The 15,461-nt window shown below is 44.9% G+C and overlaps 1 protein-coding gene across 2 annotated transcripts; it reads left to right on the plus strand.

Annotated features, from left to right (window-relative positions):
• The first annotated feature begins 397 nt into the window (after positions 1 to 397).
• Positions 398 to 14,529, plus strand: KCTD6 (potassium channel tetramerization domain containing 6). Of its 2 annotated transcripts, none has more exons than XM_056129269.1 (3): positions 398 to 698; positions 9,928 to 9,996; positions 13,150 to 14,529. In XM_056129269.1, exons 2-3 carry the CDS (start codon positions 9,970 to 9,972, stop codon positions 13,834 to 13,836), a joined length of 714 nt encoding a protein of 237 aa, XP_055985244.1. In that variant the 5' UTR covers positions 398 to 698; positions 9,928 to 9,969; the 3' UTR covers positions 13,837 to 14,529. The 2 variants fall into 2 exon arrangements, with proteins under 2 accessions (XP_055985244.1, XP_055985243.1); XM_056129268.1 differs by lacking the exon at positions 398 to 698 and adding an exon at positions 4,601 to 4,619.
• Positions 14,530 to 15,461: the final 932 nt, after the last annotated feature.

Below are 15,461 nucleotides of genomic sequence, written 5' to 3' on the forward strand. Positions count from 1 at the left end.
TATTTTTTGGCCGCTGCTCAGAAGCAGAACCCCCCCCCCACCCTTCCCTTAGTCTTCATCAAATTCCTCTAATCATACCCCTTCCAACACAAGATCACAACTAGCCATTGCTTTGTCGGTTTCCTTGGGCCTGCTCTCTTCCTTGGGGTGTGGCACACAGAGTCAGAGTTCCACAGATGTTGGGGGGGAGAAAAAAAATCACCGGAGAAACGAAAGTGGGGAAGCCCAGCTGGGCAAGAACCCGCGCACAGCCGGGTGTGGGACCAGGCTAACCCCAAACTGCGGGCGGAGACGGGAAGTAAAGGCGGGTCCTGGGCGGGCCCTCGGGTTTCGGGGCGGGGCCTCGGGGGGCGGGACTGGCGCCTCGGGGGCGGAGCTTCGGGGCGGCCCTGAAAAGCCCGTTCCGCGCGAGCGGGGGCTCGGGGCCGCTCGCCGCCGAGTTCTCCGGAGCGGCCTTGCCCGCTGGCCTCCGGCCCGCGCCGCCGTTAGGGGGCGCTCGCGCTCGCGGCGCCGCGGTTTCGCCGGGGAGGCGCCGCCCGCGCCCGGCGGCAGGAGCCGCAACTCCGGGCGCGGACTCAGTCGTCCTCTGTGCCGCCGCCGCCGCCGCCGCCTCCGGGCGCGGGCTCGCTGGTCCTCGCGCTCGCGCTCCCGGCGCCGGCGTGTCCCCGCCGGGCCGCCGCCGCCGCCGCCGCCGCGCAGTGAGTGGGGCGGGCCCGGGGCTGGGAGGCCGCCGCGGGCTCGGGAGGGCCCGGGCGCCGCGCTCCGGGCTGGCGCGCGCCCTGGGCCGGCTGCGGCGGGGGCTCCGGGGCCCGGGCGGCCGGCGCTGCTCGCGGGCTCCGTGCTCCTCCCGGGTGCCGGGCTGGGTGCGCGCCCGCCGCCCGGGCCCCCGGACCTTCTTCCGTCCCGCGTCCGGGCCGGCTCGGGTCGGGGGAACTTCCCGCGGGCCCCCCTCGCGTGTGTGTGTGTGTGTGTGTGTGTGTGTGTTGGAGGTGGGGGTTATGTGTGTGTGAGTGTGTGTGTGTGTTGGAGGTGGGGGGTTATGTGTGTGTGTGTGAGTGTGTGTGTGTGTTGGAGGTGGGGGGTTATGTGTGTGTGTGTGAGTGTGTGTGTGTGTGTTGGAGGTGGGGGGTTATGTGTGTGTGAGTGTGTGTGTGTGTGTGTGTTGGAGGTGGGGGGTTATGTGTGTGTGTGTGTGTGTGTGTGTGTTGGAGGTGGGGGGTTATATGTGTGTGAGTGTGTGTGTGAGTGTGAGTGTGTGTGTGTGTTGGAGGTGGGGGGTTATGTGTGTGTGTGTGTGTGTGTTGGAGGTGGGGGGTTATGTGTGTGTGTGTGTTGGAGGTGGGGGGTTATGTGTGTGTGAGTGTGTGTGAGTGTGTGTGTGTGAGTGTGTGTGTGTGTGTTGGGGGTGGGGGGTTATGTGTGTGTGTGTGAGTGTGTGTGTGTGTTGGAGGTGGGGGGTTATATGTGTGTGAGTGTGTGTGTGTTGGAGGTGGGGGGTTATGTGTGTGTGAGTGTGTGTGAGTGTGTGTGTGTGTGTTGGAGGTGGGGGTTATGTGTGTGTGAGTGTGTGTGTGTTAGAGGTGGGGGGTTATGTGTGTGTGTGAGTGTGTGTTGGAGGTGGGGGGTTATGTGTGTGTGAGTGTGTGTGAGTGTGTGTGTGTGTTGGAGGTGGGGGTTATGTGTGTGTGAGTGTGTGTGAGTGTGTGTGTGTGTTGGAGGTGGGGGTTATGTGTGTGTGAGTGTGTGTGTGTGTGTTGGAGGTGGGGGGTTATGTGTGTGTGTGTGTGTTGGAGGTGGGGGGTTATGTGTGTGTGTGTGTGTGTTGGAGGTGGGGGGTTATGTGTGTGTGTGTGTGTGTGTGTGTGTTGGAGGTGGGGGGTTTATGGTCCTGGCGGTGGCGTCGACTTGCCCCCCTTGGCCCTAATTGATAAAGCCCGGGGGCAGGGCTGCTGAGCGGGGACCCGCCCCGAGGAGACCAGACCTCCCCCCCCACCCCCTTCTGAGCTCCTCATGCTCCTCATGCACAAAATAAATGGTTACAAAATTTTATTATTATTATTATTATTATTATTTTAAAGACGCTTGCGGTCAGCCCAGGAGCACCTGCCTCGGGGATGGGTTGCACGGGAGAAAACCAAACGCATCTCCAGCTGGCTCCGCTGGAGCCAGGGGTGCCCTGTGCCGGGCCGGTCCCAGAGCAAGTTAAGAGTCCATCTTTTCGGACCTTGATGAGGGACGCGGTCCGAGTGGCAGAGAGCTTCCGGGGACCTGGTTTGGCTTCGAACCTGTGGAGCGACCCCCCCCCTACCTCCCACCCCCCAGAGGTGCTTACCATTCCAACCAACCCCGCTCCGGGCGGGCGCGGGTTGATTTTCTTGCTGTCACTAATGCCCCCTAGGGTAAAAACGAAGCCCAGGGGCTGGGTGGACAGCGGTCAAGCACACAGGCCTGCGGTCTTGGCCAAGACCAAAACATTTACAAAGGACTAAATGGGGTAGGCAAGGAAAAGGAAGGATCTTTGAACCTGCAGTTTAGGTAGGTGGAGGACTGTCTGTCCAGCACTGGACACTCCAAAGGACTGAGCGGTCAGGAGGGCCGGAGTGCCAGCCCTAAGATTTGTGTCATTTTTTAATTTCAGTATTCTCGAATCAGATTTTAACTAAAGCGTTGCTGCTGCGTATGACTCTTTTGGAGTCGTCACCGCAGCTTGGGTTTTGAGAACTGAACTCTTTTGGCCGGGAAAGCACCTTTATCTGGGAACGGGCTTTATCTTGGAGATAGTCCTGAGTCATGCTTCAGAGAGGTGCCTTGTGTGATGAAGAGCTCACGCGTCTGGTGGTCACTGTCCAAGCCCGATGCTCCCACTTACCCTTAGTCCGGGGAGGACCCACGGGGCCTGGGAATGAAGAAGCCTTGTCCTCCAGAATAGCCACCTGCTCTCCAGTGCTGTAAGTGACTGTGTTCGCACCCAAGTCTCGCAGTTTGCAGCAGAATTTATTTATGCCAGGGCTGCTAGTGTGTCACGTATTTCATGCTTGCCAGTTTACAAAGTTGGCAGGTTTATACTCCGGATCTCAAGATTATTTTCTCCTTTTCCCCAAAGATGAAACTGGGCATAGAGTGATCTGCTCAGGGACTCATTTAGTAATGCAGTGAACTTGGGGCCGGTTGGCAACCAGCTCTCTTTCCTCTGCTCTTGGTTTGTGTGTGACTTCAGAACCTTGGTCCTGGGGGTTTTGCCTGCAGGAGATGTGAGTTTGTTCCTGGGCGCCCACAGGAGTGACTCCTGAGCACCACTGGGTATGGCCCTAAACCAGACCAAAACAGAACCCTTGGCCTCATCTGTTTTCCTGTAGGTCAGTTTTTGCTTTTGTGTTGTTTAATATCTCTGGTTAGGGTGGTGCTGTGCAGTGTTGCCTTGTAGAAACTGAGGAGAAGAGGAATTTCATGGAGATTTTGTAACTGATTGTGATAGTTCTTTGAATTAAGGTCATTTCAGTCTGGAGCACCTTTCTTCTAGACCAGGAGAAAGAATTAATTTTAGAAAAAAAATCAAGGATGATCTAACACCACAATCACATTTCCCTTACGCGTCTGGCCACTGCTGGTGGTACCCTATATGACTATTTTGTGTGGGTGTGGTTGTGTATGTGACTGTTAATGCAGACGCCTTTAGATGTCTCTGCACCAGTTTCCATTAAAAACTATTTCACTGACAGACTCCTAGTTTTCTAGGAAAGAGAAATTCAGTGCAAAGGCAGTTTTAAAGGTATGTAAAAGTGAAATTTACGGAGTCGTCTTTTCTGCATCCTAAAGATTTCAGTAGAAAGGAAGGCATTTAACAAAGAGCTGCATGACACCAGGAAGGCATTGGGTACAGGTTTTCATTGTGTTTCATTCAGATTTGGAGGTATGCTTTGCAGTGCAGAGGTTATTCTATAAGATAGGACTTTGTCCTAGACAGTGTCAGGTTTGGTCTGTAGCAGAAGTGATGAACCTAATATTTATGTTAAATTACTTTATCCATAAAGACAGTAATTGTAATTCTTCAGTGGAGAGGAGCGAATGGCTTTCAGGGACTCTTAGAGTTATTAAGTTATGAATTGTTGAAGTGTGTGCATTTCTTTAGGTTCACCACTTTAGAAATAGCAATTTATGGCTTCTAAAAAATTCTTTACGTGTTTTACTTATCTGCTGTTATTACATGGTCAGAACTTTTGCATCAGTCATTAGCCCTCCAACTTTAAGTGAGGGTGAATTTTTAGTATTGAATATTTTCTGGAAATGGTCAGTTATTATTTCTAAAAGAATCTACAGAAAAGGTCAGGACTTCTCAGGTCAACTGATTTTATGGACCATAGTTTTTGGGCATATACTGTTCATTGTGTTAAGCCCTTATTAATAGGAAAATGATTTTAAAGGAATCTTATTGTTATCCTCAGAATTCCAGTGCTGGCAAATTTTCTCAAATATTTGGGTTTTCTTTGTCTTCCTCAGTGTATAACAGGCCCATTTGATGCCTATTTCAAGATCGTCTTCCTGCTGCCTGTCTCATGGTCATTTAACTTCTCTTTAAACCCACTACTGGAATCTGTGCCAGAAGGGAGCGAAGATGAAAAGTAAATGAATCATTTTCTAATTGTTACCAGCTCTGGAAAGCGATTCAGTGGGAGAGACTGAGACTATTCTGAAAGTCCTTTTGTGGGTTCTGTTATATTTCATTCATCTGCATTATCTGTGAAAACTTCTAGTAGTCCATTCAGAGGCTGATTGTGCAGCTTGTGGATAATGTGAAGTCTGCTTTCTAGGGCTTCTTGCTGGAGGTAAGCGTTTTCACAAAAGTTTAGGGATAAAATTTAATCAATACAATACCGCAGTATTTCACCTTTGAGCTTTGTATTCACTTTGATTTTTTTTTTTTACTTAAAAAAGTTATTCTTCTCCCTTAGAGCTTTTTATTTATTAATTTATTTGGTTTTGGGCCACGCCTGGCTGTGCTCAGGGCTTACTCCCAGCTCTGCTTCCAGGGATCACTCCTGCTGGCAGGGTTCATAGGACCATAAGGGGTACTGTGGATCAAACCCTGGCCCGCTGTGTGCAAGATAAATGCCCTACCTGCTGTACTATCTCTCCAGCCCCATCCATTAGAGTATTTTAGTGAGCAGTTTTTATTTTTTTAACTTTGTTTTATTATTTTTGTTGTTTGGGGTTCAGGGTGTTCAGGGGTTACTCCTGGCTTTTTGCTCAGGGATCATTCCTAGTCTGTTCAGAGGACCATATTGTGGGATTGAACCCAGGTCAGCCATGTGCAATGCAAGTGCCCTACTTGCTGATTATTCTCTGACCTGGATTTTTTTTTTTAAGACAGTTTAGTGTTGTTGTAGAAAGTGTCTTATAGTAATTTCATATTTTATTTTGATATATCATGTAGACAAGTTTAGGAAGGCTATTTGGTGCTTTTTAAGAAAAATGTGCGAATATAGATTCTAATGGTTATATTTCTAAACTGTTCATTGGTGGGGGCATGCAGGGTGTCTGGGGGAGTTGAACCATTCCCCTCAGTGCTAAGAAGCTAGTTAGTTCTGAATCTGTGCGAATGAGTGATTCCTGGCAGTCTGGTGTGGAGGGACCATATGTGGTGTTGGAATTTAAACTGGGATTAGCGGTCAGGCCCCTTCATATCTGAATTATTAAGCTTGAGCTTTCTTTATATATGTGTTCTAGAACAGAACCTGGAGTTTTGCCGAGTAAGAGATTCAGGGACATTATCTGAAAAACATTTTTCTTTTTTCCATTTTTGAGCCACAGTGGGTTGTGCTTAGGGATTCCTCCTGATATTTACATATCCTTAGGGGACATAATAATGTATAGTACCAGGGATTGAGCCGTGGTCCCCTGCATGTAAGGCAGGAACTTGAACCTTTGTGCCATCTTTCCAGCCCCTTTTGTTGTTGTTGTTTGTTGATTTGGAGCTACACCCAGCTGTCCGTAGGGCTTGCTTCTGGTTCTTCTCTGGAATCACACCTTGGTGGTTCTAGGGGTTGAACCAAATAATTCTTTTTTAAAGGATTGTTCAAGATGTTATACTGGGGATTGAACTCAGGGTCTCGTACATGTGAAACAGATGCTCTACTGCTGAACTCCAATTCTGGCCCAGAGTTATCTTGCTTTGATTAAACAGAAAAAAAAAGGGGGGGGGAGAAGAATTATAGTGGGCAGATCTTACATAGCAGCTATAACATGATTTTGCCAGGTTTTCCTCTTGAATTTGCTCTCTCATGTAACCGGATATTCATGATTGGTGTTATTTGTCTATAAGACTAGATAGCCTCTTCCAGTCACCCTAATGAATAGGTTTTTACTATTTTCCTTTTGGGAAGGAAAGAGTCATTGTGATTGTTGACAGAGTTGTGTTTTATTTGTATACAAATTCCTACTAGGTTGATAGGGTTAGTAGATGACTCCCTGGGGTCTAAAGTTGATTCTTTTAATTTTTTTTTAATTCTTTTAATTTTTAACTGCATTTTTTTACTGAAGGAGTAGATTTATGAACAGTTCTGAATTAGAAATTTGAACTCAAGTTCTTTAGTTACTTTCAGCTGTGACCTATGAGCAGGTCACATAATCTGTTTATTTTTCATCTCGAAAATGGGCGCAGTAATTCATTCTTTACTCACTGCTACCTGGAATGTTCCGTGTGGGGGAGCAGGGGAAAGACCTTCACATCTGCCTACTTAAATTGTTTCTTCCTTCTAGAATACTTTCTCAGGTTGTCCAAATATTTCTTTAGGTTTTTATTGAGCGGGCACTTCCTGGAAGTCCTTCGTTTTCCCGTTTGTAATTGTTCTTGTTTATTTTCTGGCAGACCTCTGCCAGTTCATTTATTACATAGCACTTTTGAATTCTGCCTTGCACATCAGTTGTTGCGTGTTGCTTTCGATATGCAACAGATTAAAAGGTTTCATGATCGAAGGTTTCATGAGGGCATGGCTTCTACTGTTCCTATTTGTGTGTACAGCTTTTTCCTGTATCTGAAAGTTCTATTTGGTATGAGTTAGGAGGTTATTTGGGGGAGATCTTAGTAGTGGAACATAAAGTAATGGCAATACTATTAATGCCAGAAAATAACCTACCAAATCGTGCCAAATATGAATAATCTGGCTTTGAAAAGTGGGAGAAGAACAGAAACTTTCTCAAAGAAGAAATCCGAATGGCAAAAAAGCACATGAGAAAATGCTCTACATCATTAATCATCAGGGAGATGCAGATCAAAACCACAATGAGATACCATCTCACACCTCAGAGACTGGCCCACATTCAAAAGAACAAAAGCAACCGATGCTGGCGTGGATGTGGCGAGAAAGGGACACTCCTTCACTGTTGGTGGGAATGTCCACTGGTTCAGCCCTTCTGGAAAACAGTATGGATGATTCTCAAAAAATTAGAAATTGAGCTCCCATTTGACCCAGCAATACCACTCCTGGGAATATATCCCAGAGAGGCAAAAATGTATAGTCGAAGTGACATCTGCACTTGTTTGTTCATTGCAGCACTCTTTACAATAGCCAGAAACTGGAAGAAACCTGAATGCCCAAGAACAGATGACTGGTTAAAGAAACTTTGGTACATCTACACAATGGAGTACTATGTAGCTCTTAGAAAAGATGAAGTCATGAAATTTACATACAAGTGGTACAATATGGAAAGTATCATGCTAAGCGAAATGAGTCAGAAAGAGAGGGATAGACATAGAAAGATTGCATTCATCTGGGGGATATAAAGTAACAAAGTATGAGATTAATACCCAAGAATAGCTGAGATCAGCACCAGGAGGATTACTCCATAACTTAGAGGCCAGCCGGGTATCCTAGAGGAAAGGGCAGTTCAGATAGAGACGGGAGCACCAAATAAAGGATGTTTGGAGGATCCTCCCAGGAGGGGAGATGCATGTCGAAAGTAGACTATGGACTGAACATGTTTGCCACTCAATGCCTCTTTTGCAGACCACAACACCCAAAAGGAGAGAGAGAACACAGGGGATTGCCCTGCCACAGAGACAGGGGGGATGGGGGGATGGGGGTGGGAGGGATATTATCCATGGTGGTGGAAAATGGGCACTGGTGGAGGGATGGGTATCTGATCATTGTATAATTGAAACCAAAGCACAAAAAATTGTAAATCTACAACTTTAAAAAAAAATAAAATACAATAAAGGGGAAAAAAAAAAAAAAGAAAAGTGGGAGAAACCTGTAAGCCTGATTTCACCTTATATATATGTAGATGACCCCCCCCCCCCCGCCCGAGCTCACATGCTCACTTCTTCACAACCCCCATATTGGTTGACTGAATTATTTTTGAGACTTGGGAATGAAGACTAGGGTGATGGAAAGGTGCTACAGAGGAGTGTCTTACTAGAACTTTTGGATGACTGGTCTTTTTAACTCTCCAGTTACTGATCTGTCGCTCTTACCAGAACCGAGTCAGATGTTCATGACAGAAGTTGGTAAAAGCCTGTTTCTTTACCAAGTTTACTTGGTTCTGTTTACTTCAAATACCGTTTGTGAAACAAATCAGAGAAATGAACCACAGCAGTCCTGAATCTGACAGTTGTTTTACTTCTTACCTGAGCATGTGAAGGCCTAATCTACATTCAGCTGCTGAGTGTGCAGAATAAAAACAGACTGCATGTTGTCTGGTCCACATTTTATCTTGTTTGCTTTGAAGAAATTGCAAGGTGGAGAAATGGATGCTTCGGGCTCTGATTTCAGCCCATGCTGTGCTATGCAAATGTTCTCCACATGCCTGAGTGACCTTTTGAGAAAGAGCCTTTGTGATCATCTGTGGCCAGGGCCTGTTCTGGGAATTGTGTGCCAGATTCCTCCAAAAGTGGGAAAAGTGAATCTGTTCAAAGACTACATAAATAAGGCAGTGCGTTTCCTGGGCAAATACCAGTAAGTTCACGTTTCTTACTGTCTTTTGTCAGAGCTTCTGAAATTTGCTCTGTGCAGTGAAGGGTGATGTCTGTGAGAGAACGGACTAAATCAAATTAGTACCGTGAAACTTTAAGTGCCTTTGAATTGTAGAGAAAAATAAATTTAAACGGGCATCATTAGTAATTGGGTGTTTATCATTGTCTTAAGACTGGTTCTTTATAAGTGATATTTAAACAGATTTGTAAGGTTCTTTTTGTCCAACTTGTGTTCTAATGATTTGACAACTAAATTGGTTTATATTTGTTTTGATACTGCATAAAAAGTATAATTAGCTTTAAAAAGTGTGATTATTAAAGACATCATTTTTTTTTTACCGTATAAATACTGTTCTGATGTATTTCTCTTGGAAATTGATACTAGTGTCTTGACCTTATAGTCTTGAATGCTCTTACTGAGATTTTTAGTTTGTATCACTGATGTGGGTGAAAACTTTTCCCTCCTTCGAAACAAACTTACTTGGTGGTGGTAGTGGTGGTCTTGCTGATGCCGAGGGTCAAAACCTTACATATTCCAGGATGTGCTGTACCACTGAGCTACACTTCCCTTGACTCTAAAGATAAGATCCTTTTTGATAAGAAACATTGGTTCAAGATAAGATTATAGAGTTAATAACGTTATATAAATTATAAAATTTGAACTTCAATTTCAAAATCGAATTGACTTTGTTTTTGGATGACGTTTTTCCTTTTCTCTAAGTGCAGGATATTTTTCTGCAAAGATATCAGCCTCTTGGGTACATGTGGTGTAAGGGGAGAGGACATTTAGACAGCCCTAAGAGAATACTTTCTTACATTTTTGCCCCGTAGCTGATTTTAGTTGAGCAAAGATTTTCTGGTGTGAACCAGAAAATTTGTCCTGCTATCTTGGGTTCAAAGTCTGTCTTGTCTGTTTTCCATTATCTGTGCTATACCATGTCTTTCTCTACTCTCCCAAGCTTCCCTGGAACCTGGGCCCCTGGAGATCAGCGCTGGAGCAGATGGATAATGGAGACTGGGGCTATATGGTGAGAGGCTTTCTTTGCAGATTGATTTTGAAGACCGGCAAATGGCTCCGTGTTACCTTTCCCTTGTTTTATATTCCTAGGCATAGTAAAGCTTTTTAGGAATGAAAATTCTGATGCCGGGGTGACAGACTAGAGTGCATGCTTGGCTTTCCAAAGCTCCGGACTGGATCCCAGGCACTGCTTGGTCCCCTCACCAAGCACTGATCTCACTAATAGCCCAGACCACCATGAGAGTGACCCAAAAGACAGGGGAAAAAAAAAGCAAAACTTCTAAATTCAGCACCCCCTGACATCCCAACTTGATATAGTTTTGGATGTTTTTCTTTGGTTTGGTGGTTTTGTGTGTGTGTGTGTGTGTGTGTGTGTGTTTGTTTTGGAACCACACCTCGCTGTGCTCAGGGCTTTCTCCTGGCAGTTTTAGGGGGCCATGTTGAGCGCCAGAAATTGATCCTGGGTATGCCACATGGAAGGCAATTGCCGTGCCTGCTATGCTCTCTCTCTGACCCCTGGTTTGGTGTTTTTATATAAGCAGACTCAATATGAACTCTCTGAGTAGCTTTCTTTTCTTTATTTGTTTTTTTTGTGACGCAAGATAGTTTTTATTAAATGAAACATTGCTTGGATAGATGTGAGAGTGGGCTAGAGAGTTAGTACAGTGGGCAGGGCGCTTGCCTTGCCTGCCGGTGACCTGGGTTCGATTGCTGGCATCTCATATGATCTCCTGAGCATCACCAAGAGTGGGTCCTGACTGCAGAGCCAGGAAAAACCTGAGCATTGCTAGGTAAGGCTTACAAGCAAACAACAAGCAACAAAATTAAAGCAAAAAACAAAAAAAAAGGGGGGGAAAGGAAAGATATGAGAGCAAAGAAAGAGGGGAAATGTGTTCAAGAAAACATGGACTTCTGGGGCTAGAGCGATAGCACAGTGTGTAAGGTGTTTGCCTTGCACGCAGCTGACTCGGGTTCAATTCCCGGTACCCCCTATGGTCCCCTGAGCACCGCCAGGAGTAATTCCTGAGTGCAGAGCCAGGAGTACCTGTGCATTGCCAGGTGTGACCCAAAAAGCAAAAAAAAAAAAAAAAAGAAAAAAAGAAAAAGAAACCACACATAAATTTCTCTAAAGTGGAAATAAGTAACGAAATAGACAAGCGAAGCGAGATACCCGTTCAAGGGAGAACACAGGCTTGAAGAGCAAGCCTCTCGGAGTAACTTTTTATATCCACTTATATGAGGGAGCATCTTTTTGGTTTAATAACGGATGTTGCTGTTAACTTTTCCTTCATGGAATAATGATTGTCAAAATAGTCTAGTAGGTGAAGGTACAGAGGACATTTTCTCATTGTAAGGGAGCTGAATGGTCAAGAGGCTGTCAGTGAACTTTTTTGTGTTTTGCCATTTTTCTTTTTCTTCAATAAGAAAAATGTATTTGCCTGGGACCTTTGTCTTTCTAGTTTGGAGGTTGGTTTTTGTTGTTGTTGTTGCTGTTTGTTTTTTGAGCCATACCCGGTGATGCTGAGGTCTTACTCCTGTGCTCAGTGAGCTCAGGGATTGCTTCTGGCAGTGCTCTGGGGACCCTCTGGGACGCAGGAGATCAAACTTGGGTCAACCACATGCAAAGCAAGTGCCTTACCCGATGTACTATCTCTCTGGACCCTCTTTTTCTTCTTGCTGAGGAGGGAACCCAAGACTTCATTGATACAAAAAGCCAAATCTTTACCACAGCTGCAATCCCTGACCCTGTCTGTAATTTTTTTTTTTTTCTATTTTGGGGCCACACCTAGCAGGGCACAGGACTTACTTCTGGCTCTGTGCTCAGGGATCACTCCTAGTGGGCTCGGGGAACCATGTGTGGTGCCAGGAATTGAACCCAGGTTCACTATACGCAAGGTAAGTATTCTACATATTGTACTATAGCATCTGATGTATATTGTTTCAAAATACGTATTGTTTTTAAAAACCCAGTATGAGAGAGAGACTTCTCAAAATTAAAGGCTAGATATGACATCATTGTTACAAAAGAGCATATACTGTCATATTATGAAATTTGAAAGTTGCTGCTAACTTGTAGGTAGATGAGATTGTGTTGACTAAACTACATTTTGGCCCAGAGAGATAGTACATACATCGGGTAGAGCCCTTGCCTTGCACAGAGCTGACTTGGGCTTAATCCCTGACACTGCATGGTCCCTTGAGCACCTCCAGGAGGTGCTCAAACAAACTCAGTCTCCTTTTTTCTTTTTTCCTTTTTTTGCTTTTTGGGCCACACCCAGCGATGCCCTGGGGTAACTCGTGGTTCTGCATTCAGGAACTCAGGAATTACTCCTGGTGGTGCTTGGGGGACCATATGGGATGCTGGGGATCGAACCCCGGTCGGCCGTGTGCAAGGCAAACACCCTATTTGCTGTGCTATCTCTCCAGACCCTCAGTGTCTCTCTCTTTCACCCTTCTTTTCTCTTTCTCTCTCTCTCTCTCTCTCTCTCTCTCTCTCTCTCTCTCTCTCTCTCTCTCTCTCTCTCTCTCTCTATGTATGTATCTGTGTGTGTATAGCCTGGATCTGCACTTAGAGATCATTCCTGGTGGGCCTAGGGGACCACATGTGGTGCCAGGAATCAAACCCAGGTTGGCTGCATGCAAAGGCAAACTCCCTACCTGTGGTACTATTGCTCTGGCCCCAGAATGGTATATTTTAACTTAGTATTTGGCATTAATATTTCCATGAAACAATTAGGTCTGCATAGATTTTTATTTTTTGTGTTTTGATTTTTTTGGCCACACTCAGCGGTGCTCAGGGGTTACCCTGTCCCTGAGCTCAGAGATCACTCCTGGTGGGTCTGGGACCATGTCAGTGCCTGGGATTGAACCTGGGCTAGCCACCTGCAAGGCAAGTGTCCTTTCTGCTATACCATTGCTCTGCCCTTATTTATTGTTTTTTTGGTCATGTCCTGCTCTGCTGGGAGGCCAGGTACTCTTCTCTTGGCATGAACCAAGCCTTGCAGTGCTTGGGAACCATGCAGTGCCAAAGGTGTAACTGGTGTCTCCTGCATACATACCAACCTTTGATCCAGTTCCCTATAGCCCTCTTTAATTGTGTAAAAATTTTTAAGCTAGGATTTTAATATTTTCAGACAACTGATCATGTTTTTATAATTTTCAGATGACTGACCCAGTCACATTAAATGTAGGCGGACATTTGTACACAACTTCTCTCACCACATTGACTAGATACCCTGATTCCATGCTTGGAGCTATGTTTGGGGGAGACTTCCCCACCGCTCGAGACCCGCAAGGCAATTATTTCATTGATCGTGATGGACCTCTTTTCCGCTACGTCCTCAACTTCTTAAGAACTTCAGAGTTGACCTTACCCCTGGATTTTAAGGAATTTGATTTGCTGAGGAAAGAAGCAGATTTTTATCAGATTGAGCCCTTGATTCAGTGTCTCAATGACCCTAAGCCTCTGTATCCTATGGATACTTTTGAAGAAGTTGTGGAGCTGTCTAGTACTCGGAAGCTCTCCAAGTACTCCAATCCAGTAGCTGTCATCATAACCCAATTAACCATCACCACCAAGGTCCATTCCTTACTAGAAGGTATCTCAAACTATTTTACGAAATGGAATAAGCACATGATGGACACCAGAGATTGCCAGGTTTCCTTTACTTTCGGACCCTGTGATTATCACCAGGAAGTATCTCTCCGGGTCCACCTGATGGAATACATTACCAAACAAGGGTTCACGATCCGCAACACCAGGGTGCATCATATGAGTGAGCGGGCCAATGAGAACACAGTGGAGCACAACTGGACTTTCTGCAGGCTGGCCCGGAAGACAGATGACTGACCTCCAAACCTGGGAGAAGTTCCTGGAAACTGATTCTCCAGGAGATGGAAGAGACTGATTTTTTTTTAAAATCACAGTGTGGGCTTTTAAAAAACAATGTATTTATTTGAAGGCATAAGGACCAGAAGGTGTGTTAGCAGACTCTTCTGTTTTGTTCTCTTCACCTGAGTATGCATGTGCCTGTTCAGAGCCTCCAGATACCTTTTTTATAAAAAGAAGTCTGAAAATCATTATGGTATATAATCTACCCTTAACTGAGCTTTTGTTTTTATTACAGTGCTAAAATGATTTCTGATTAAGTGGTCCCTAACTTAACTAGAAGGCTAAAAATGCAGAAATGAAAGAATAAACAGAATATACTCGTGATGCCTTTGGAAAAAAATCAAAACATCATCAGGGCGACCTAGTTCCAACCCAGTAAGCAGTATTGTAATATTAAAGGAAAACTTTTCAATCATTTAAAAGTACTTGTTAAGTACTGCTTTTTACAGTTATGACAACTGTTTCTTTCTATGCATATAAATCAAGCAACCAAATATCTGTAGCCATGGAAATGTCTGACTAGAAATATTTATATTGGATTCTGACTACAAAATGTCCCTCTGGTAGAAATCTTATGTTTTATACCTGGTGCAGTACAATTCCCAAGTGTACTGTCTACCAGGAAAAGAAAAAAGCCTAATAAAAATGAAATATGCAAATTAATTTTGTATTGATTATTGTTATGGGGGAAATCATATTCCTTATTGAATTTATATATCACTCTCTCAGTATATAACTGCTTATAGAGCACATTTGTACTTGATTCAAGAAGGTGGGACAGTGCAGTGTTAGTGTTAGGGTGCAGCATTAGGGTGAAGTTTACTGTGTTTTACTGTGTTGAGTCACTGGTTTGTCTAGAAGAATGCATTTATGTACACACAATTTGACAGAACTTGTTTGTTTTTTGGGCTGTGGTTCTCAGGGTTCACTCCTGTTGGCCCCCGGATGAGGATCTTACGTGATGCCAGGAATCCAGTCCTCGCTGCTGTCCAGTCACTCCAGTCCAACAGATTTTTTCAGAATAAGACCAAAGTGGAATAGGACAGATTTTTCTTCACTAGGTTAACAGTTGTTATATAGTGCAGAATATGACCAGTCAGCTTTGTATTGAGTGCAGGAACAAACATTGACTCTTTGCCCCTTTATTTTTAACGTATTATGCTGATCCACAAATATATTTTGTTTCGGAGCCACACTTGGCCATGCTTAGGGCTTACTCTGAAAAGTCAGAGTAATTCCTTTAGGAATTCCTTTAGTGATTCCTCCTGGCTGAGCTTGGGACTATATGGGGTGGCAGAGATTGAACGCAGGTCAGCCCGTGTGCAAGGCAAGCCCCATACCTGCTGTACTATCTCTCCAGACTCACAAACTTGTTTTATTAAGTTAAATTTACTTCTGGGAAGCAGTTAATTAAGTGAATAAAAGATCTGGGATATTTGGAGATGTATATATATGTATATTTCTTTCACTGTAATTTTGCATAGTGTATTTGATTTCCGGTTTTTGTTTTTGTTAATGTGGGGTAATGTTCTGTGGACATTCCCAGTGCATTGCTCCTGGGCTTGAGTGATCAGGGGTCCTCC

Source organism: Sorex fumeus, unplaced genomic scaffold (assembly GCF_029834395.1).
Source record: "Sorex fumeus unplaced genomic scaffold, SorFum_2.1 ptg000072l, whole genome shotgun sequence".
NCBI lineage: Eukaryota > Metazoa > Chordata > Mammalia > Eulipotyphla > Soricidae > Sorex > Sorex fumeus.